Source organism: Semicossyphus pulcher, unplaced genomic scaffold (assembly GCF_022749685.1).
Source record: "Semicossyphus pulcher isolate SPU_LCO1_2020_fin unplaced genomic scaffold, fSemPul1.0.p SCAF_3, whole genome shotgun sequence".
NCBI lineage: Eukaryota > Metazoa > Chordata > Actinopteri > Labriformes > Labridae > Semicossyphus > Semicossyphus pulcher.
The window spans coordinates 2147409-2172938 of record NW_027211704.1 but is presented as its reverse complement, the minus strand read 5'-3'; the positions used below and the strand labels follow the sequence as shown (position 1 = coordinate 2172938).

Genomic DNA, 25530 nt, shown 5'->3' with positions numbered 1-25530 from the left:
ACTGTGAGAAGAACGGGCACTGGGAAAGACCGACAATATGAAGTTTGACGATACACTTTTTCCTCTCTGGTAAATAATCCATTTCAACCATAGACTGTATAAAAAGATGGCCGACATGACAGCTCCCTAAAAGTGAAGCCAAACCCTCTCTATCGCCCCCTGCTGACTGGCTGCAGTACAGCTCATAAAGCCCGCCTCCTCCATGTTAACAGATGGGACATGAGTCAAACTATAAATCAAAATACACGTCAAATACATTTTTCTCAAACATTGTTTATGTCATTATAGTTAGTTCTTATCATGCTGATTTATGTCCAAGCGTTCATTTTTCTGACAAGTTTATTTTTAATTTGTTATTTGATGCTGTCAAAAGGATGATTGACAGCTCTGTTGACAAATGCGGCTCCTGCAGCCGATCAGTTCCTGATTAGCAGAGTGGAGGACAAACGGTGAGAGGAGACGTAACTAAAACAATCACGACAGTCAGTGAAGTTTCCATACCTGTGAACGTTAACCTCAGACCAACACAAGAAGCTGTTCTGCTGTTAAACACGCCGGCGAGCGGGATCCTTGCTGTTTTTCTCCGGTATTTTAAGTGTGTGTTTTGGTTAGCGGAAGTGGCTACGGTGGCTCCACCTGCCAATTTCTATTGCGCAGTCTCTGGCTCCAAATGACGTCACCATCGCAAGATGGCAGCGCCCGTCACGGGGCGTATTTTTTGCTTTAATTTCACACAATAAGAGCAGATGGAGACGCATCGTTTATCTGTATATACAGTCATTGGTTGCATGTTGTTCCGACATTTTTTTCCTCCTGTGGTGGGCCAGTTACAGATTATAACGTGTTGCACTCGGTCTCTATAGTCATTGGAGGGGTCTTCACAAGAGGCGTTTCTGTCCTCCATGTTGTGTTCTTCTGACGGTGTGTATCTGCGTTTAATTTAAACGATTGTTCAGTGTGTGTCTTTTCCAGTCCTTTCCAGTGTAGACACTGACAGACCGACATGCTCATTTTGCTGTAAGAGGTGAGCCAAGGTGTAATCGTGCACGGACGTACCCTCTTCTCGTCTGCCTTCAGTATGATTGAGACAAGACTAAGACACTCAAATGGATGAATTTTCAGACGAAGAAGCAGCTTTTGGTTTGGCATTGTTGCTGAGTGCTGAAGTGTTTTAATCTAATGCCTTCACAAATTGCACCCATTACCTGAATTACACTTCCTGGCACCACTGAGTGACATGAAAATGGCACCAAAGATTCCATTTTTGTCTCTAGGTCCTCACTATCTGATAATGACACAACAGCATTTAGCTGTTTCATCGTGCAGGAGGCGCACCTCAACCCGACGGTAATGACAAATAAATGCTTGGAACACAATTACAGAGACAGTGCTGTCATTTTATTTCTCATGCCATTTTCGACTTGATAAAACACGAGGAATAACAGCACAACGCGCTCTCAAGACATTTGTCTTAATGGGCCAGAATGTAAACGTGGGAGTTGAGAGAATTGTATAATTAGAACAATCAAAACCTACTTCGAATTAGCACAACTTCTCCTTGAATCTTAATTCCCATTCTTAATAATATGATAATGTGTGATGAGTTTCCATTTTACTCATAAAACACTACATACAGTACAAAAGGGAGCCAGAGGCCCCTTGTGCATGCGTGTGTACATGTGCGTGTGTATGTTCGAGGGGTGAGAGAGGACATTATCTCTGTGTTCAACGAGCGATCTGGTCGCTTTGAGTGTTGGTCTGGATATCCTGGTTAATTAGAGTACATAGCTTATGAATAAATCAGTATACACAGCTGTCACCACCCAGTTCATGCACCCTGCAGAAAGCTGACATCATGCAGCGAATGACAATCACACACTGGCGCAGAAACACACACAAGTGCGTTCAATAAAGAGCTTCACCGAATGAATCTAAATTCTTGTAATTATGTTAATAAAGTGGATGATTAAGTGAAATTAAGAGAGCTCACTCTTTAAAATGAGTTCTTTTGTATTGTGAAAATGACTGATGCATGTGTATATAAAAACTGAATTAGCACTGTTAAGTGATCCAGGTTAGCGTTGCAATGTTAATGGATAGTTAGTTATTACGAGAAGCTCAGTTACAAACATGTTTCTTTCTTTCTTTGGGGAAAAACAGGCCGCAACACCTCCTGAGAGCCGACAGCTTTTCAATCCACTCAGCCAAACTCTACATTCACAGGCTTGTTGTTCTGTGTGTACCAAAAGGTTCTCTGCAGTGTTTGCTAAACGTTTAACCTTGGGTAGTCTGAGCTAAGTGCCCAGCCAACAAGTTTATACAACAACTCCTCAGACAAACATTACCAATGAAACCAAGACATTTTTGTGAAGTTTACTCACAAAGAGCGGTGACCCTAGTTTTACAGTTAATGCTGCCACCAGGTCATCTAATGACACTGGCGACTGTGCAGGAGTTCTTAAAAACACCCTCAACTTCTCTCCACACTTTAGTTTAGTTATTAATTCACAAAGACGTCCATTATCTATACCGCTTTTCCTTTAGGAGGTCGACAGGGGTCTGGAGCTGGTCGAGGTGTTCATTGGGCGAGAGGCAGGGTACGCCCTGGACAGGCTGCTAACATTATACAGATAGAGTCATCTATTAACCTTACAAGCATGTCTTTGGAAGCCGGAGAAAAACCATACAACTCCATACAGAAAGGCCCCCAGCCGACCCAGAGGTTTGAACCAGGAACCTTCTTGCTATGAGGTGGCAGTGCTAACCACCCAACCACTGTGCCGCTCTATTTTGTGTATTTTCAAGCAACTTTGGAAATTATTGTTCCATAAAGAAGACATTAAGGCTTAAAGAGTGACATGTTTGGAGGCGTATATCTCCCTTCAAGCTCTGCCATATCAACTGATGCTCCACCCAGTTTCCTCTCCGGTGCCCATATCTGAATGTTCTTGCTCCGGCAGCTTGTCACAAGGTGACGTCAAGGGTATAAACTTCGAGCTCGGAATAAGTTCAACAGAAGCCTGTGGGTGAAAGAGGCACAATGTGTATGATTTTCTTCTATCTATGAGCAGAGCAGACGACAGAAATGGAGACAGCTGTCACACAGGCCAGATCGAAGAAAAATACAAGACAGGTTTACAAAAGGCAGCGAGGCAAACCAGTAATCAACAGACCTCTGCAGACGATTTGCTAAGCTGTGTATCTCAGCACACAGTTCTACCCGACAGTGGCACAGCTGCTACTGAGAATGTTCGTCTCAACTAATAGCATAATCCTCACATCAATGCAGGGTGTTAATTGACTGCTTTTTGCCAGAGCAGCAAGAACACAAACGCACAGAGAGCTCCACCAGTGCGAGATATCGCCTCTCTTCTTCTTCTTCTACTTCTTCTAATTTCGTCTTCACATTGTGCGCTGTCTCCGCTGTGCCAGATTGAAAACCAGCAATCATGAGATGTTACACATTTCACATTTCAATTCCCAGAATTGAAAACAGATGAAACAATGTGAGAATTCCAAGCCTGTACCCAACCCAAACTCTCTCCACGGGGGAAACAGACTTATTCAGTGAGACAGGTTCATTCATCTGGACCAAGTGGTGCTGTTCTAAATCTGTCTGCAGATAGAGGAGACGAATAAAAGAATTTCAACAGATTACTGGCGTGCTCTGCATCTGTGCGGCACTCACCAGCTGTTACGAATCTTTTCGAGCGACTGTGTAGTGGATCTCTGAGGCACTGAATTATACTGACAGAACTTAAAGCAGGACAGAGAAAGGAAGTGAGAGTGTGTGTGCATGTCTGTGCATACATGTGTCTGCGGATGTGTGTCAGGAGAGTCATGTTCCCCCTGAACAAATTGGTCATTTTCTCTACTGGAGGAGACAGTTTGATTTAAAGTGTCACTTTTGTCGGGAGGGGTAAATGAGGATACAAATGTGTTCAACAGCGTCTGCGTCTGGTCTCTGTTCTGAGCCAGAGGCCCGGACATGTCGGCACAGAGGCTACAAAGTGTTATGGTCACTTCCCCTCAGTTACTGACTCACCACTGTTCAACAAAAACATCTTTATTATGGTTTATTGTGTGTTTAGGACCTAGCAGCTGTAATGACCCCCATGTAGACAAACTAAAACATTTCAAGGCCCTCCACAGACACTAAATCATTTAAAATACTCACTAAAATGGACGATTTAAACGGCTATACACTTAAAGGAAAAATAAAAAAAAGACAAGACAAAGACAAAAGGTTTTAACAAAACCTACATGACTCAGGCGCTGATTCCCACGTGCAGTGACACTCATTTCCATCACAATATTCAGCCGACAAATAAGGACAATAATTTTCAACACTATCAAGATTAAACAGATTTAGCAGCTGGGACCGCACGTGCGACGCAGAGGAGGATGCAAACACGATTCTAAATGCAAAGCTTTTCTCTGTGCTTTCATTACTTTCTGCTTTTCATTCTTTACATGACAAAGAGAAACCCTCCAGGACAAGCAATCTCCAAACCTGTCGCACCATACACATTCATATAATGCCTTATTAATCTAAACACCAACCAACACAAACAACTTGTTCTAGATGCTACACATGCTAGCATAAGGTATAAAACAGGACAGAACTTCAGTCACTCACTAAAGAAAGTCGGGTTTTTCGAGTCACTTCAGTCAGTTACCCAGAGCTTGAATCCCCCACTGGCCTAAGCGCCCATAGAGCATGTGCACTAGAGACTTCCATTCGCTGATGAAGCTAACTTCCGGTTTAGCACTCCGCTAACATTAATGGAGATGAAATTTAATCGTGCAGCTTCTCTAGACCTTCTGATTGATGAGTTTCTGATAGCAAAGCGAGTCATTTCGCGGGTTTGTGACGCTCGTGCTCCCATGACGGTGTGCGGAAAAACTGCTTTTTGTGCCCTGCTGGACCAGGAAGTTACCGTTGGAGTATCCCAGAGGGAAAAAGGTTTTCTATAGCTATTTATTAATAAAAACGTGTATACAAGTTATTTCAACAGTATTTTGATTTATTTTCAACATACACAAATTACAGCCTAACATCTGCTTTCACCATGTTGAGTTTGCAATCCTGCTAGCTACTGGTGCTGCAGCTAAAGGTAGCTGGCAGCCTACGCTAATGTTGATTGTTGTGAAGGTGGCGGCTGCAGTGGCGAGCAGTGGCGATCATGACGGTGATTTTCCGTGTTAGCAACAATCAAGTTAAAACAGCGAGGAAAACAAAAAAAGCACAGCGGCATTTTGTAAAAAAGAGACGTGTAGCTGCTTGAACAGTTTAATGCGGACATGTGACGTCACCACTTAACATTACATACCTCTCTGCATTTTATATATTGGTCGTAAACAGGATGAGGCCCACTTTTCAGATGAAAAACAATTTTTTAAAAGCGCGTCTTATACGCCGAATTTTACGGTACACGGTTTGACCACTATGTAATATCGTCTAAAGCTCGGCGCTGCTCCCGGGGGCTTGAAGGAGTCAACCGGTTTCAAAGCTGCCAACTCAAATGCCAGCCTCCGTGGCGTGTTGGGAGAGCGGGTACTGAGTGAGTGAGTGATTCAGTGAGTGATTCGTGTAACTCGACTCAGACCTTCAGCTCAGGGCAGAGAGCGAGCTCCGGGCGCCGGACTGTGTGACCGAGTACTGAGTTTAAACAAGCGCCAAAGTGTTTGTTTTTCTCACAGGGCGAAGTTTGTACGGTGGTCTCGCCTCAAAGTCGCAGTTTGCAGTGGCTAGTAGCAGGTAGGAGGGCTGAGTCAGTGAACAAGTTAGTGGAGACATGAAGCTGATTAACCAAGCAGTAAATTACAGCAACCCAGAGACATGCTGAACGCTATATTAAAAATACTATTGATACTAAGTGATGCTTAAAAAAAATCGCCAGCATTGACAGCATCGTTTCTCCTGAAGAAATTAATTTTCTTTCGAGTCACTCTGAATTCAATAAGTACAAGGACAGCAGGGGTTCATTTCAGCACGTTTGGACCCCTCTGGCAGCACCTCCTCGCTCTCACCCTGATGCATTCACACAGTCTCAAAGAAGCGCCTCTGCCTTTGTCTATGTGAAGGCACATGTCACGCTGTAATGCAAGACTGTTTTGTCAATATCCCTCCTATAGAACAAGGTAATGCTGCCAGGCTTGACCTTTACAGAGAGGAAAGCTTTAATATTCGTTGTTTGGAAATAGAGACAGAAACTGGAGGTGATCATGACCTCAGAGTGTCTGAGAACTCGGATGATGACTGAAACAGTGAAGGGGCTCCATCACACCATCCATGTGACACTTTTTTGATCTTGGCAATGAGGTGCAGTCAGGGTGTAGACATCTCTTCAAAAGCTTTCGTCTGAGGAGATTTCAGTCATCAGTGCAGAAACATTTGCTGCTTTGATTTCAGGCTGACGCTGATTCTGTGCTTACCAAAGGCCTACTTGGCAGCTGATGGAGGTATTCTCTGCAAAAACGTGTAGAAATGTTCCGATATTTTCCATCCTTTGCACCAATGCTTGTGTCACCTCACTGGTGTTTATGGATACAATCTTGATGAGGAATCTGTCTGACTTTCTTAAAACGATAAATATTGATTCTGACCTTCACACGCTGAGAGGCTCAGCGGGGGTGTTTCCAGGAGCTGACAAGGTCAAAGCCCAGACCATCTGGGGCCGAGGTGAGAGTTGGTACGCCCGCAGAACACAAAGACTGACACTAGCTCCGGACAAATGTTCACATGCAGGGCAGCTGAACCGATGGCACATGTTTGAGTTCTACTTTATTCTTCTGGGTTGCTGTAATGTTTTGCACTTTGTGTTAAGAAGATAAATCAGCAGGCAGATGGCAGTAGATTAGAAAGATACACGTATGTATATGTTCAGCCATTTGGGGAATATCAGGTGTTCCGGCCAACTCCACGAGATCCTATATCCCTTAGCTGATGTCGTCTTTGTCTACTGAAAACTTATTGTGTTAGGCTTCCTCAAACTTTTTTCCTGTTATATTTTCTTAGTAACAGAACCATCAGTCTCATACTTTGCGCTTTATATCATAATTTCAAGGATATTTCCAGCCTGCAGCCTGCAGCCTGCAGCCTGCATGTCTTTGGATGGGAAATCTGGCAGTATGGTCACCTGTAGGACTAGTTTGTGTTTATATGGATAATGAGTTGAGACGTAGGTGCAGCTCCTCCAGAGGAAATTCAGCGGTGAATCTGGGGTAACTACAGGCTTGGGTATCTTTTAAATGGTATGCAGACTCTGCTAACTCGACAGGGTAGTAGTGCTGTGTGAGCCAGACATCTGAGCAGAAGCAGCATTGCACTGGTAGAGGTAGTGCACGAGGGGATGATGCACGGCCAAGTGCACTCCCTCGGTCTTTCTACATCCAAACACAAGAAACAAGCCGCAAGGCATGGTGGGTACCAGGATGTAAATCATTTCAATCTAGTGATGGATTTATCTGCTATCAGATTCAGGGACACACCAACTATGTCTACTATTGTGAAGTGGTACAAAGAAATCAATGTCAAACAATCAAATACACAAAAAAATCCATCCATTTTCGATTTACATCCTGGTTTACCACTGCACCACTGTGCAGCCCTTCCTTCATAAGCTCTGCATTAAATGATACATCAACTGAACCTTATGCCGCCTCATTCTTTCATCACATTACCTTCTTTATCACCTATGCTGGACAAAATCTCGACGTTCTCAGGCGTGTTGTTAAAGCATCCTAATTGTTTCAGTGGGGAAATTAAAATGTGATGTTAGCTAATAGCGATCCTCTTGACCAACTAATGAACGTCTTGAACAACGGCACATCGGAGAGACACTAGATTTAATAACAATGAAATAAGCATCATTAATCAGAGTGATTACGAGCATGTTGCACTCCACTGATCGATGCATCAGGTCTCTGTTTCATTTGGAGTCACACAGTGGAGTTTCAATCATCAGTGGGCAGACGATGAAGCAATCAAGCAAAATGTTAACTTCATGCTCATCTCAGTGACGACTCTAGGAAGCACGATACACAACAAACAAGATAGACCTGATGACAAAGGCATGTTTATGTAACTGTATTCTGAGAGCAACACAATGCAAGTGAGCAACTCGGTGGCCTTGAGTGCCCGGCATTCCTCAGACGTTCTTTATACGTGATGCATGACCACTATTTGACAAATGAATTATGACAACCTCGCAAATGTAGAAAAAAAACATGAAACAACTCAGTGTTCAGGATCTGCTCCTCCTCTGCAGCTACACTGGCTGCTAGGACATGTGAGTGATTATATAAGAGGACAGACCAGCAGCACACACAGCCAGGTCACAGCCTCGGGTCCCTGATTACACATTATTATGTCTCCCCACTGTTGTTGACAGATGTGCTTTTCACTACAATGCCATCAACAGCATTCCTCCAAACAGTGCATCCTTCATCAACCCTCTATGGTGCAATATTTGGGGAAAAAATAACATCCTTTGTTCTGCAGTTTGTCACAGAATTTCATTTCGTTTTGACTCCAAGTTTAATGTTAACAACATATTTTACTGCAGAGAGGACTTGCTGTTTTGCTGTTTAGATCCATTTTCCTTTTGCATTCCCACCTTTGATTGAAAAGAGACACTTATCTCCCGTCACAATGCTGCAACAAGTGTGTGACTTATTTGGAGTCAGAGAGAATAGTCTTCTAACGCCATAAATATCACACAGTGTGCGTTTGTTCCGCCGACAGTAAATGAGAAAAGTTATGCTGTGGAAAATGTCTCACCCCTGCAACAGTGCACCAGATAAAGACTTTCCTGCTACTTCCGTATCTTTTCACCCTCAGGGTGATGCTCTTTTTTCCATCTACCTGTCTGGGTAAAAAAGCGGTTTTGCAGGCTGATATCATACTCGCTATCAGGTCTCGAAAATTATATGTCACTCTAACTTGCCCTGATACGTTTCTATGGAGGAGACTGTCAGGAAGTGAGAGTACCCCGGCTGGTGACAGAGCAGTTTAATACTCCTCCTGTGTTCCCTGTGAGGTAGACAAGGACTACACAGATGAGAGGTTGTTTCCTCTTTTAAGGTGACAGCGTCTGCAGGAAGAGAAGCTTTTAATTGGGCAGATGTGAAGACATGCAGCGTGAACATGTGTGCATATTTGTGCCTGATTGGTCAGGTATCACCACAGTGCAGTCTGCTCATAGTTGCACTTGAACTAAAACATCTTTACTAGTCCACAGACACACGGTGGTAATTGACATTTAGTGTGCTGCTTGCAGTTTTGGAGCCGGGGTTAATCCCAGGGCACGGATAGCGAGCATGTCAGAAAGCTGTTGTCACTTGTCCAATACTGATACAGTGGCAATACAGTAGTTCAAAGGTCAGTAATGGACTGGGGGAATAATTAAGGGTTGCGCCACAAAACTTTAGTTATAACAATGTGTGCAGACAAGTTGACCTTGTGGCTCTCCAGCCTTAATGAGCAGAGGGACCTGACGGGAAAAAAACGAATAAAATCATAATGGAGAAAATGAAGTCCTTCCTTAAAATGCTCTCGCTAGCTGCTTCACACGTTCCACCCTCCCTCTTCTCCGATCTCTCTCGTGGCCTTTTTTTCTTCCCGTCCCCCGTCTGAGCGCTCAGGACTCTGTGAGCTAACAGGCAGTAAAAAAACATTGTGGATAGTAATTCTGATGGCGTTGACCACTGACTCCGTCCATCCGGATGTTTCCTTAGAAGGCAATGTGAGAGGCTTTATCTATCAAGTGCAGGCATGTGTTTATGCCTGATATGGGGAGGGTTAGGGCCCCTTTAAATGTTCAATTAACATTAAAATGTGACTATGACATAATGCTGAGCACAAAGAGGCAGAGCACAAAAGCGCCCAAATTGCTCTGGGAATTACAGCTTGAAAAAAACTGTAGTCTAATTTCTTCTTAATGCTTGTGGTGGGTGAGACTGCTTACGATTCAGTTTAGGCTGTATTGATTATTGGAGTAATCAGAGTGGGAGGCTATATGAGAGAGGAGCAAATATGAGGATATTTTAAAATCTCTTTTGTTTATGTGCATTGTTTTCTTCTCCTCTCTTGTGCGCGATGGTTGTTACCGGTTAGACGCAGAATGCAATCTCCGCTGCTTTCACTGCAATCCCAAAAGCACTTCATCTGTATGAGATTGAAAAAGTGGGGAACACCAGGCCTCCTCCTTTCTCAAGTTTACTTCTAATGGTATAGTAATAACTTCCCAGCTCCCCAAAGTTATTACTTTCTTCATTTTCTTTGGAATGACAAAAGGACCCGATGAGATGAGAATATGTAAGCTCTTCCTTCACTTTCAGGGATGTGTTTGTCAGCTCGGAGACAAGCGATACAAAGACGACTGTATTTTCACCCTGGTGTCAGAGGGATGTCAGGGCTTTGATGGCTATCAACATCGACTTATGATGTCTTTGATGGGCTGACAGAATATATGAAAACCAGCTCGGTGCGGGTCTCCAGCTGACCTGATGTTCTGTCAGTGAAGCTGAAATATGTACAGTAAAGATATTTTTGATCCGAGGACAAAGAAACCACAAATAAACAATTCATTATGTTTTCTAACTGTGTTCACCACCTTTCAAACGTTTAAAATTGCTGCCCTGATTCAATGAATCAAATCCTTGGCTCGGTGCGAGTGTGCCTGAAGAAAGCCTAATGGCTCCCCATCGACAGGTAACACCTGCATTCATCAGGAGTTTAACACCTTGCAACCGTGAGCACCTGGTATCCCTCTTTTCCTTTGCTCAGAATTACCTTTGCTGTCAAGGTTTTCATCCTTTCCCGAAACAATGACTATGTGAACATTGATTAATCAATATAAATCAAGCAGTTTTGGCCCAAACAGATAAATAATTTAACGGTGAAAACTTCCATTTAGTGCAATGTCGTCTCAGTGGTGCATGACCGAAGACAATCCTGTTAAACTCTGTTTCCAGAAAAGACTCTTAATCATCAGTGAACCACAATGGAGCCTAAAATTGGGCTCTAAATATTTTAGGAACCTGTTTTTCTTTGCACCAATTGCTGTCGTCTCAGTCGTTCGACTGAATGGATGTAATGCTGTGGTTTGTCAGTCCATATTATGTTTAGCACAACGTTTTATGTTTTTCTTCTCTGCGACAGCTCTGACCCTGGTCTAACCTTTTATTTCTATCTTGAAGTTTCAAGAATAGTTGAGCTAAAGCAACAAGCCTGTTCTTTTCAGCTTGTTAAAGGCATTACTGAACACTCGACACCAAACAGGTTCGGTATTTCTCTTACCAACGATCAGTGGGGTTGACTTCTTATTAAAGCCCCCCTCCAGGTAAAATCCAGTGCTTCACCTTGTAAACGTCTCCATGTGTTGTTCTTCATGTGCTAACAGACATATCAGGGACATCAGCATCATCTCCATGGCTGGGCCTGTCTGCTTTTAAACTGCAGTGTACCAAGGACAGGCTGAACAACACGTGTTCTGATTGGCAGGTTTGTGACGTCTCAAACCTAAGGAGCCAATCCCGTTAATGGACAGGGTGACGCTATGCGTATCGTTATGTGTAACCTATGGCAACCACTTCTGGCGAGCCAGCTGTAACCATCAGCGTAATTTTTGCAAACTCATGACTGACTACTAACGTTAACGTTACTACTGCTAATTACTACATTTCAAGCTAGCAAAGTTTCAACAAGTTGCTACTAAACGATGGCAGAGACGTGTTTTGTTTAGTACATAGTGGGCGGGGCCTGTGCAGAGTCAGGAATTTTTAATGAGGGAGAATCAGGAGAAGCCTCGGGAGGTACTTAAACGTATTTTGCAGAAAAAACCATATCAGACACGATTTATTATTTCAAGCAGAGCATTTTATGTGTCTTAAAACACGACTGGCGCTGCTCTTTAAACTGTTGCTCAGAGGTTTCTTTGTCTCTGTCTGACCTCTCATTGCCAGTGTGGTCGTACCATCGGACATGGATTTGTTCTCCGTGTATAAACTTGTTTTTGCAAATACTTGCAAATTCAAAGTTCAAAAAGCCTTCCTGATGAGAGGCAAAACGTCTTCAAGAACTTCAACCAAGTCCAGTTTCCTTTAGGATTAAACTTTGAATTACCATGACCGGTATGACTAAGAACTGGGAATGCACCGATACCGATGCCAGTAGAGTAAAAGAGGACTTTCTACAACCTAAAGCATGAAAGAACATTTAGAAATACGGAGTGATGCTCTCAGTGACGATCAGTAAAGCTCCTGTGGCAGGCAACTTCAATCTTTAGGCCATAGTGTATGTATTATGATTTATATAAGTAGTGTTTGTGATGATTGTGACCAATATTCACTATTTCAAGTTAAGGGATACATACATTATTTATACTGCACACTCAGCGGCCGCTTCATTAGGTACGCCTGTACTATCTAATCAGTTCAACACAGTTCAAACACAGTTCTGCTTTTATCAAGTTTAGTTGTTGTTGAGTCTGAAGTGTGTAAATTCAATGATATTACTGGGGCGGTAGTTAAAGGTGGTGTTGTACTGAACTACATTATATTGAGATGTGTCTCTAATTGTTTGTCCTCCCTACTTACGTACATGAGGGGGCCAGAGTGTTAGAAACACCTCTGCAGCTCAGTGCAGACCCGCCATCAATTATGAGCCTGGCGCTGAAATATCATTGAATTAGCACCTCTGTGACAGCTGAGAAAAAAGCCTGTACACTACAAAAGCAAATCTTATGGCTGAGCTGGTGTATTGGGTTACATTAGATTTGTACCTAATGAAGTGGCCGGTGAGCAGCTGTGTATCCTGCAGCGTGTGAAACTACACTGCTCACGGATAGATTCAACAAAATTACATAATGTTTTTTTACATTTTAACTTCTTAGACTCTAACGACCCTCACAGAAGTGAGTTATGCATCTCATCCAATGACTTCCTGTATCTTGTTCTTAGATGATGCATTCTGTTAACAATAAAATCTTGTGTCCATTTAAGTGCTGTTCTGCCACGGTGCATCGTTTTCTTACTCCCTGTCTGTGTCAAAGCTAAAAGCCACAACAGTCCGCTGCTGAAAATGTGCCAAAAGCTTTGGTAGCTAATGATGCACAGCAGTTTGAGGTTGTCTGTCACCCCTTATCACCCCTGGTGGGAGTCGGATAATGTCGGACAGCTTATTCAACTTGTACAGTTTCCATCAGTGGGCAGGCGCGGAGCAAATTTAACTTTATTCTTTTAAAAAATGGGCTGTTTTTTTTTTGCTTTAAATTAGCCCCTCAGTTTGTCATCGTCTCCTTCATCTTCTCACTGGTTTCAGAAGGAGCAGTACGAAGCTGCGAGACTAACTTCACTTGTGAGAGTTTTATTTATTTGTTCCTTTCATTGCTCTTATATGGCTGTTACCTTGATGGCACATTTCTACAAGGCTTTGTTTTGACATGTTCAGATCCACAAGTCACGCGCGGACTGAAAGTGTCACAACAAGCCTCTTTATCTCCTGATTTCTGCTCAGATTGTAGCTGCTGGAGTTAATTATACAAACTTGTTGAGATGGATTTGCACAGAGAAGTTTCAGGAACTTTTTGGCGAGGTGAAAAAGTCACCAGGAAATAAAAAAATATTTCACACTCTTCCCAGCAGAACGAAAATGTACAAATTCAATGTGTGATAAGCTCAAGGTAATATTGGAAGCAATGTACCTGCTTCTACAGCCTTCACTGTGATGTTGTGCCAGCCTGCCGTCTCTCGGTCCAAAATCTTGCCCAACGTGATGGCACCCGAATCGGGATCAATATGGAAGATCATCTCCTGGTCTGTGCTGCGATCGATGGAGAATCTGGAACAGCAGACACAGAAAATAAGACAATAGCAGCAGCAAGTGTAAGCAGGAGAGAGCTGGGTGAACGAAGCAGTTTAATTTAGGTATATTTTTCTTAATAGCTTCACAAGGACTTCTGGCTCAACTGAATAATAACAACTGTTACACAAGGGACCAGAGTTTAGCTAATTATAGTTTAAAGCCATTTCCTGGAGACTTGTCGCAGGTTCTGTGACCCTAATAGCTACGTGTCCCTTAACTGCAAGCAGCTATACAGCGACTCTATTCAGAGGAAGAAAATCAACATTAAATTTTCATTGTGCACTCTAGAAAAACCACAAATGCATCGTTCCTTCTTTGGGGGTTCTTGGCGCTCTGAAAAGATCGGTGAGTCAACAAAAAATCCGCTGAAAGGTTTCTTTGTTCTTACTTCCTCTCCCCCATCACACACACACACACACACTCACACACAGCTGGCTGCCTTACTCATGCCCACATAACCCATAATAAAGTACCAAGGGCATTAGAGGCTCTTAAGGCCTCTCTGACAAACATGCCAGCAGCCAGCGTTCTCCCAGGTCTCATGAGAACGGCGGTCACATGTTGTGGATTTAAAACATGTTTAGAGAACCATATGTTAAACTGAGAACAGCACATGGATTAAATGGGCTTCTGATCACGCATTCATTTAAAATATAGTGCGGGTGGAGAATTACATTTGCATTTGTATTTGGTTCATGTCAGCGAGTGTCAATAAATGAAATTGATTCTGATAATTGAACTATAAGTCATTGTAAATGGACTGTACTTATTTAAAGTGCGTTTCTCACAGCGCTTTTACACTACATGCCAATCTCCAATCAGGATCTATGCACATTCATAAGTAAGTAAGTATTTGGGGTCCAATGTCTTGCCCAAGGATACTTCAGCATGTGAGCCGTGTCCATCCAGGGGCTGCAGCTGTCCCAATTCGAAGACTCCTTCAGATGCGACCGACAAACGCGTCCTCCTTTTTCATGGCCACGAAGGATCCATCGGGTGCATCCTTCGCAGCCCAAGGTATCCCGAGATTCATTGCGGACTCAGACGCGGTCGAAGAATAAACTTTTTGGTTTCAACTTCAGTCAGAAAGCTAGCGTTACACATGTTTAAGTTATGTGACGTTAGTTACACCGGCTACCTGTTGCTAAGCGACAGGAGCAGGGGTAAGGGCGGGAACAGCTGGTGACGCAAACAGGAAATCCTCCGTAGAGCAGACCGTCTCATTTCAGTTCGGCCATAGCGTCTCCGACGGATACAGCTTCTGGATTGGGACACAGCTGTGGACTGTAGCAGTCAGGGATCGAACCCCCAATCTTCCGATTGAGAGACCACCCACTCTCCCACTGAGTTGCAGCCTGTATAACTAGATTTCCATACAATGCCATGGAGATAAGTTGGGTTTGAAATGAGAATTTGGCTTCACATGAAATGACTCCCACACAGGCGTGTGATAAGCATGCACGCAAATACACACACACGTAGGCTATGTATGTGTATGTGCGTGCATGTGCATGCAGACATTAGCATGCATCCTACTTAGGATGCTGATTAGATTGGTCTATTACATCTTCCATTGACATTTGTATCCAGCATACACATTCAAGAATGATTCCTCTCTCCTTCAGCAAACCTCAGAATGTGCTGCACGATATCTCATTTCATCTTTTCTTTTCTTTGAGTCAGACGACAGATTTGGCAGCACGACAGTCCAAAATCAAATAAGTAACAAGTAATTGCCCATCCTTGTCCAAACCACCCCGAACATCGTTACTGTTCTACAGAAAAAATAACATTCGGTTTTCAGTACATTTCGGTTTTAGGTCTCTTAACAACCCCTTTGCATGTAAACACACACATAGTCTCACATCATCACAAAGAAAAACCCTTCGTTTCCATCAAAATCTGTCTGCATCAAAACACACTAACTTGGCTGCTGCACACATGGTTCTTTCCTTTCATATGGGAAACAAGTATTTATGTCCTTTCAACAGGAGAATCATTGTTTAAGCTTGTTTCCTGTATCAGAGCATTTTTTGACAGCTGCAGCTCGGTTCTCTACAAGCTGTTTGATAACCTGAATAATTCCTTGTTTGTCTGATTTACTTTGTTTTCGCACGAGGACTGGTTCCATTTGCAGCGTGTTTCACTGTGGCAGAATGGATCCCTCAACAATAACAGGTGGTCTGGCTGATCAGAGCCACAGTGAATACACATTTTGCTCTAAAACCTCACCACTAAGAGTTCATTAAAATGCAGAGTTCAAAGAGAGTGTGTTGCCTAATGCCAGAGGCCATGAGCTCGCTAACTCAACCCAGTAGGTGGCTCCTGGCCAGTCTCTCTCTCTCCTCCCCTTTCACTCACTTACCCATCCACTTAGTCAAACACATGCATGCACACTCACTCATATATGCTCGCACACGTATCACACACTCTCAGCTCCGGGCTGTCAACACAACGGTGAACGACAGCGCTGCCATTGTGTTGTACTTTATTACACCTGGAACTCCGAGCCTCATGCATTTTTAATCGGGGTAATTTGCACAGCCGCTGCGTGTGTCGCTGTGTACTCTGTCAGTGAGACTGTCTAAGCCCTTATCTACATTCCCCCCTCACGCTGCGATTGCTCTTCTGAGAACATATAAAGCACAGACCTTGGTTCAGATTATCAGATGATGTTGTGTTTTATCACACACGGAGATCAGAGAGAAAAAGGAGATGTACAGAACAGCTTCATCCATTGTACAGGCCCCACCGCTCACACTTTGCTTCAGCTTTCGCTCCATCTTCAAGAGGAATCGTTAAAAATATAGTTTTGTCTCTTTTTGCCCATCAGCTACATGTGTATCTATTAAGGCGAGTGAGATATAGTTCTTTAAAAAGATTTTTTTTCATAGTACAAATTGTACTGGAATAAATGGCTCTACAGAAGTAAAGCACAGTATATGCAGGATGCAGTGAGCTGCCCACATTGCAGTGCTGCAGTGGCTCTGTAACGCTGTTTGCTTTGTACATTTCTGTTGATACATTTTATTAGGCTACTTGCTGTTGCCATGTTTTTAACACAGCCAAAATATATGTAATTTATAGCAAACGTATTATTGTATGTACACCAGAACAACTCGAGTTCTTTAGAGTCCATATAGAGAAAAAAACGTTCCTTTAAAGAACCACTCTGCATTAAAGCTGCTGTGAGGAACATTCTGTTTGTGTTGATTTTGGCGCCCCCTGTGGACAAAGCCGTACCTCTTATCTCTTTGCTGATTTTGTCCTGTTTGTGCTAAAGTGGTGTTTTTCAATAAAACATCTCATCCTGCTTTCTTTAACAGTCATATGTACTTTAAATTTCCGCCCTGGAAAATGTAAACAAAGGCGCCGTGCAGTTAATCGCTTCATCTGACACCTACCCCCCGGCCAGCAGTTTCAGGCATTAAAAATAACTATGTAGAAATAATCAATCTTGGCGCTGATGGTCTTTTTGGCTTTTGTAGGTCATATAGAGACATCAGAATTAATATCAGTTTGTTTTATAACCAGAGAAAAACTCCTCACAGGAGCTTTAATGTAACTTGTTTTCCAGCACGGACCATCACAATCGTCACTGTGTTAAATCAGTGTTTCAACAGACTCGACAATAACAACCAATCACAGTTTGGGATTCTCAAAACACATGGTAGAGTAACATGTAACTCATGTGAGTTTAAGCTAGGACACACCTTATGTCTGTCAAAACAAGTACCTCAGATTTACAGAACATTAGGGCTGCACGGAAATGGAAAAAAATAACATTGCAATAACTTTTTGTTTGTGATATTTATTGTGATTTTAAAAAATACAGGAAATTATACCAGATCAACGCAGTGTGTTTTCATGTCCATAAAAAAAATTAACATTTATACTTATTATTTGAACCACACTTGGTTCAGCGAAGACTATGAAAAAGTAGAGAGTACAGGTGGAGCGACACGTTTCCTACAAATAGACATATGGGCTGCAGTTACGTTACTGTATGTCATCATACCATGTCATATCATCTCTAACCTATTGTCCTACCTCCACCTGTCGAGCTGCCCCCAGCAGCTTTAGCTCCACCTCTGCCCTCTGAAACTGAGACTCCAACACCTCCGACTGCTATCGAACCGTCTGCTGTAGCTCCCGCTGTTGAACCTCTTGAACCTGTTGTCTTGTTGACGCCACCAGTTGAAACGCTCCAACCTCCACCCATTGTTGAAGTTGAACCAAACTAATCGTGTTCAAATGTTTGTTTTTATTCGGCGACATCAGCTCAGTGACTTTTTGATCTTTTTATAACCAAAGCTCATCGTCTCCTACTTCCTGTCCTGGCACACACAACTTCGCAGCGTGTGCGCTGCGGGTGTAGCCGCTCCGTTAACGGTCTGTTTATGTAGCCACAGCGTTAAAAGCCCGGGATGAGGTGCTGTTATTAACGGGAATACACTTACTTATAAGCTACCTTGCGTAACAGGGCGTCTGCCTCGATCATCCCACCTTCATGATCTGTGATGGCTGCACTGTCTGGTGCTTGTTTACACCTTACAGGCAGGAGACACACAGACTGCTGCACAGGGGTCAGTTCACTCTGTGCTCCGGTGAAGAGCTGCAGCGATGTGATAACAGACTTTTCCTGTAGATTAGTGATGGGAGACGAGAAACTGGCAAGTTTGTTTTGCACCAAGCAACAAAAAAGTAGCAGCTTGTTTGCTTCACCACCGCACGTCCTGAGATGTGACTCTTGCACATGCGCACATTGCGATTGTTCAATGATGTACAGTGCAGCCCTAATATAAATTCACAACATAATATATAATATAATGCATTTTTTGTTCTGTGTGAAGTTGGCGTTCGATCCCTTTGCCGTACCTGACAGGTTTATTCTTCACATCTGGATCCTTGGCTGTGACGATGCCAACCAGCGCTCCCACTTTGGCATCCTCCTGCACCTCCATGATGGAGCCCTCTGCCGGTAGGAAGATAGGCGGCTCGTCTATGTCCGACACGCTGACCCGGACGATAGTCTGGTCTCGGAAGGAGCCCAGGTCCACAAAGCGGGGGTCAACATGCTTGTTCACGGCCTCCACCACCACATTGTGTGTACGCTTGCTCTCAAAGTCCAACGGCTGGAAGAAAAACAAACAAAGTCATTCCAGATTTAGCTGCTTAAAATAACACAAAACACTGATGGCCAGAACCTTTACTGCAACAAAACTAATGAACAACAATAGACTGCTGAAATATCGATTCCTGCCATCAATAGGGGCTCTGAGCCAATGCATCAGTGTGCAGGAAACCCTCTTGTTCAAGCTGACTTCTTTCTTTCCTTTCATGCTATTATTGTCATTGCAGCACCAGCTAGCCACCATGCTATCTCCAGTGGAAGCTAAAATGATTCAGACCGCCACATTATTGGCGGTTTATTGAACAGAAACACTGCTGCGCATTCATGTTCATTCTGCATGTAGGCCCCATTCAGAACATTGTGTCTAGCAGGAAAGACATCTTCTAGTGTTTATACAGTTTAATGAAAACATACTGCAGCATACGTTCTGTGTTCTTTTTCTTCAGACTGCAAAGGACAACATGAGGAGAAACTGTGCTGTGAAAGCACCTGGGGTCAGGGACAAATCATCTCCATGTCTGTGTCTGTGTCTGAACAGGGCCTGAGAGCTGTCAGAGTTAGCTACTTGGTTCAAACTTAACCAGAAAGGGCTCAGTCCTTTTGTGAGTCCTTGTCCAGATTTTCATTACTTTTCATAATATTTTGCCAAAGATGCGAAGGACAGAAGTGCTTGAAATAAAAAGATTTGGTAAAAGAGAACAGGAAATGTAACCTGTTTTTGGTAGCTTATCTGATTTCCAGTCATCCCTCTTCAGCATTCAGTAGCCATCATGTGATTTACATTGACCCTTTGCTAAAGCGGGGTACACACTATGGTTCTAGGGATGGTTCTAAAGAGGATCTCTCCACATGCTCCTGTGGTGTGAGGGATGTTACGAGTGATTTTACTTCCCCCGATCTGCTTGGAAGAACGCTGTGGCCGCACCTATTTCAAATCATAAATATTAAACATGTTCAATATTTACGATTCCGTTATCCTGTTGTGTGGGGGGGAACCCCGATGACAGCTGAGCACGCAGCCTGTGGATCATCACGTGGAACCAAAAGATAGCCAATGGGGAAGCAATTTCGTCCGCCATGTTTGTTTCCTGAAGTCTCGTTTGACCGCCAGAGATTTAGTGAGATTTCCAGCTGTGAGAGTCGGACTCTGGTTGTTGGTGAATGTGTTAGTGTGTGGTGTGCTATTTGGGTCATATCGCTGCTCTCCACACACTACAGGAACAAAACTGTTAAATCTATGATTACATATCGTCACATGTGGGTCATCTGTTAAGATTAGCGGGGTTAAGCTTATTAGTGTCACCATGTGGAAAATAAGGGTCTGAATCACCAGACAAAGTAAGTATTTAAAAATCCAGTGAATATACTCTCAACGGAAAACATCATAAGTACTGCAATACTTTCAGTGACGTGTACCTTTTTGACGGCGACGACAGCCTCCTGTGTCTCAACATCTGTGGTGACCTTGAACAGCTCGCCGCCCTCTTTGATCAGGTAGCTCATGTCCGTGTTGTCTCCCATGTCTGCATCCGTGGCGATGACGCGTCCGACCGGTGTCCCGACAGCCGCCCCCTCTGACACTGAAAACTGGTACATCTCTGGTACATGGTGTAGGTGGCCGGAGGCGGTAATCATATGAGCAGATGAAACGAGAGATAGGAAGAGTTAGGTTTAGCACAGACATATGAAGTGACAAAAAAGCACAGTGAATGATGGCGTAGTAAACACCACAGGAGACAGCAGTGGAGCAGGGATGAAGAGAGATAGCTGTGTGGGGGGGTGGAGGTGGGATGTGAGGATATCGGTAGAAGAGATGGATAGATAGCAAGACAAGAAGCAGAAAAGTGGGCGGAGGAAGAGATGAGAAAGTAACAAAGATAAAGCATGGAAAAAGAGGAGTATTGTAATGGAGAAAAGGAAGTTGGGATGGGACTAAAATTAAAGAACAAATAGATATCAGGCAGTTACAGGATCATGCAATCTCTGATCCCATCAGCTATAGTCTGATGACGATACAGCCTCTGGGGACAACGGTGAACATGTCGGGCGTGTAGCCAGCAGTCAGCGATAAACGACTTCCACTCAAGACTTCCTTTTCCGCGTGCTGCATTGTAACAGCAAAAGAAACATTTTTTCTTGTGATCGACTTTACTTAACAGGTCTTGCCTTTGTCGAAATTTCATCATGATGCAGATTTGTAAAAATGAAGCATCCGTCCTCAAGAGGAGAAGAAAACTACTTAAAATCCTCGTTTGTTGAAAGGAGGTTGGATCGATCATTTCTGATGCATTCGAGGAAGTCGGGAAATCTGAACGGCTTTCGTGACACAGCGTCAAGGGAATTTATCTAAGTTAAATTTTAGATCGAGAGCAGATTGTTGGCTTGCTGCAGATGTCTGTTTATAGAGATTAATAAGATGAAAAAGAAGGTAAATTGTTGTCAGATGACGCTAATGGGATGTGTTTTTCCCACGTACGCCTCAGCCTGCTGATACGTGATTGGCCAATATAACTCGGACTACAAGTGTAGTACAAACAGAAACCAGAACACTTCTATGTAGAATCTGTAAATAGAGATTAGGGATCATGTGATTCACATGAAAACGAGGGTACAAAAAAATGTATCTTTCTCCAACTACAATAATTTTTATCATGACACGAGTCCTTCTTATATGCAAATCAGAATCAAATTCACACTAAACTTACTTTATATTCTAATTACAAAAATGTAAAACTAAATAAAAAAAGCTTTATTATAATTGAATTAATAAAAATGTGAAATAATAAAGCCTGTTTTATATCAAGTAGGCTGTGTGAATAATCAAGTATACGATAAAATGTACCTCTACTGACACATTCAATCTGTAATATAAAGTTATATTTCGAATGACTGAACACACTGCATTAAATATATGAGCTCTGTCACACTTCATAATGAACAAGATAAAAAGATAAAAGTAAGGAGATAAAACTTTATTGTTCCCAAAGGGAAGCTCAAAGCCCTCACATGTACAGTTTGTCATCTTCCTTTGCATCTTATTTATTAAGCTGCTTTTAAAAAGCTCCATGTATTCCCCATCCCATGCAGCGGAGATGTGCAATCCTGCGGGGTTTATCCCCCCGGCTGGATAAATATGATTTACTGAGATGAAAAAGGAATTAAAGAGAAATAAGAAAAGGTGTGTGGAGACATATCAAATACAATCAACCATGCTGTCAGATGGTGTTCCTCCAGCTGTAACCAAAGTAATAGTGTTGTGGTTTAACCCCGAAAGAAGAGGATGGAAAAGTTTGAGTGAGATCAAGAGCGCACATACTCTTTTATTCATCAAACTTAGAACTATTTATTAGTATTTAGCAGGTTGATATGTCAGTAATGTGACGACCACATTAGGTGCCAGTGAAATATTCTTTTACATTTACTTTTTTAATGTTCGACTTCCAGCGTTCCAAGATGGCGCCGCGGAGCATTGTTTTGTCTGACAGTAGGAGTACGACTGTTTATTAGCTTTTTACTTGTTTTTATTCTACTTCCGTGTTTATTGTTCTGCACTTAAACATCAAGTCAAATCCTAAACTTGATTCTGATTCTGAAGAGCTACACAGAGATCATTGATAATGAAAACTCTGACGACTTAGTTTTAGACAAGATGAGCCTAAAATGTTAGTGGTGGAGCTGTTAGACAATCAGAATCCACTGTGCGTCTCGTCTGTCCGTCAAAATACAAGCAAGGCATTCCTGTAACTGGTTGGACTGGTTAAGGGGCGTGTGCAGATCCCTCTGAATCAGACACAGCCACATGGATGATGGAGAGACGCTCTGTGGCTACAAATGAGGTGAAAAGAATCACGAGAGGGAGAGCCTAGGCTAGATTATCCACGCTGAGATATCCATGTTAAAAAGTAAACCAGAAATTTTATCTGTGGCTTTAAAGAAGGAAATCTTTCAACCGACTAAAATGTTTTAGTGGTGATGTGAGATCACAGACTGAGAAGTGGATGTAGCCTCTGGTTTCATAAGTAAAGCTGATGCGGACGTTCCCTGGCCAGCAGGGGGAGACACTGGTTTCAAAAAGAAGTCTGATTGTAGAGAAATCTATGAGAAAAAACAATCTCACTTGATTTATCAGTTCAGTAAACCTTTCCTTCTGAGTTAATGGTCTAAGTGGCTTGTTTCGAGTCATCTTTAAAGAGGCGGTATTCTGCTGTTTCACATTTTAACATGTATATAATGTTACAATGTTGGATGTTCAGACTAAACGTGGGTGAAGTTTCAGATCTGTAGGTCAAAGTAAGTTGGAGTAATCCCCAGGCTCCTGAGCTCAGTCTGCAGGCTGCTGTGAACGCCAGATTTCACACAGTTTTTTTCTACACAAAGGCAAAGAGCTGGCCAATCAGAAGAAAGTGGACTTGTAGGGGCGGGGTTTCTTAAAGGCACAGAACAGACTGAGTCGTCTCAGGCAGAGGCTGTATGAGGGCCTGCACAGAGCAGCAGGGTGAGAGAAATTATGTTTTTTTAACTGTAAATTATGTGTGAGATATGAAGCTTGGAATGAGCATAATACCCCCGCTTTTTCCTCAAACCAACGAGCGACCTCATGTTGGCTACATCCACGTCTCTTATTACTCATCTCTATGGGTGAGAAAGAATCCAGTATTAGCTTAAGTTTGAACTCTACGGTACCTGTTGCACATGCGTGCGGTGAAAGATATTCAGCCCCTAAAGCACGGACCATCATAAATCCTTAACATTACAAAGAGCGAACAATCAGCTGTATTGATTGAGTCTACTCTTGAGCCTTGCTAAAAGAATGATCAAACGAGCATCGGTTCTCCATATTTGATAGACTACTCTGTTATAGGCTGAAGGTTTGATAGGCCCATAAATTTAACGGAGGTGATTTTCTGTACGGTCGCTGATGCTGCCATTGCTTTTTGATGTCAGCGGCTTGCAGGTTGCAAACCATATTGTAAGTCTTTTATCATCTTCTAAGTGTTTTTATGTCTTGGCCTTCACTTTCCTCATTATTTTTCCTCCCTTTCTTCACACTCACCTGTGTCTTTTTTCCCTCTCAGTCATTTCTGACTCTCTTTTCATTTCCTCTCCTCCTGTATCTCACTGTTTCTCTCTTCTGTCTAAAGTACGATAATGCGCAGGAGAGACTCACTCTGTGGGAAGCGCGGCGGGTTGTCATTAACGTCCGTGATCACTATGGTCACCGTGGTGGAGCCAGAGAGACCGCCCAGTTGTCCTGCCATGTCTGTTGCCTTGACGACCAACTCGTAACGATCCTGCGTCTCACGGTCCAAATCGGCCACCGCTGTCATGATGATCCCTAATGACAGAGGGATTGAGGAGGGATTGAATGAGAAAGACGGAGGGATGGAGAGATAGAGAGAGCAGGAAGTTGGAAAGGTTACATCTGTGGTTAGCACTTATTCCATTTAACAACAATAATTCCCCTCTTGAGCTGAAAATCAAGTTCTGCTGAGCACTATATTATTAGAGACACAAGTGCAGCACTTTCTGTTTCACCCCCTCCTACTGGCTGGATGGAAGAGCTTGTGTCATATTTGCTCCTCTGTGCATACATTCCTTTACAGCTCAGCTATATTAAGGCATGCCTCAGCCACCCTGAACAGCATTACCGTACTTTCATGGTGGGTGGGAGTGCAATCAAATCTGAGAAGAGGATTTCCAAAGAGCAAAGGAGGGACATAGATAAAGTGATATAATGTAGGGGGTGAGTTAAAAGGCACACAGAGAGCTTCAATGGCTTAATCTAACCTGGAGTGCACATTCTGTTGCATTTTAAAAGAGACAGAGGTCACTTAGAAGCAGGCTGTCGATTTAGGTAAGCCATGCTCGTCTTGCTTCTTAAAAGTGGTCTTGTAATCAATAAAGTGGTAACCTCGAAGATCTCAGTTTCGTTCTCTTTGGCGCCACCAGTGGTGACAAACTGTAATTGCAGGAGCACACTTCCCAGATATCCAGACAGTGCTGCATGTGTGACGTCCACGGTCGGCTCCGGTTGTAACTCTTGATTTTCCTGGCTGACGGTCGCTTTCCTTTTCACACTGTTTGCTTCATCTGAGCGTCGAGTTTGTTTCTTCTTCTTTGGATTTTCACTTCTTGTTGAAGTTGTATCTGTAGTCATCCATCTTTTCTTTGTTTGTTCAGCCATAGTAGATTACTGTTTACTCGCAGCACTCACAGAGAGCGGAAAAGCAGCCGCTTAGTTCCGCCTACCCTCTCTGGCAGACCAACCACTGCTGGCTGATGGAAAACGCGTCACTAACTGGGCGCCGCCACAGACACCCAGCCCATAATAATACTATATACTGCAAATGCAAAGGCTTTCATCAGTGGGCCACAGGCTCAGTCACAATTGTGTTACCTCATTCAGAGACAGAGAGAGACTTACAGACATGTATTTATATGAATATCTTCGAGATTATCACTTTAACTTTTATGATGGAAGTTGAGAGTGTCAGATGAGAGTGTCATTAAGCATCCACAAAGTGCA

At 43.0% G+C, this 25530-nt stretch overlaps 1 protein-coding gene across 1 annotated transcript in view; it reads right to left on the bottom strand.

Moving 5' to 3' along the window:
• LOC138605460 (cadherin-22) overlaps positions 1–25530 on the bottom strand; it is a 97361-nt gene that overhangs the window by 34721 nt on the left and 37110 nt on the right. The window contains exons 4-7 of the mRNA XM_069677733.1: positions 24172–24339; positions 20421–20602; positions 18749–19005; positions 13710–13846 (exon numbers count right to left, since the gene is read on the bottom strand). Coding sequence (XP_069533834.1) covers positions 13710–13846; positions 18749–19005; positions 20421–20602; positions 24172–24339 — 744 coding nt within the window. The remainder of the gene's footprint in view (positions 1–13709; positions 13847–18748; positions 19006–20420; positions 20603–24171; positions 24340–25530) is intronic.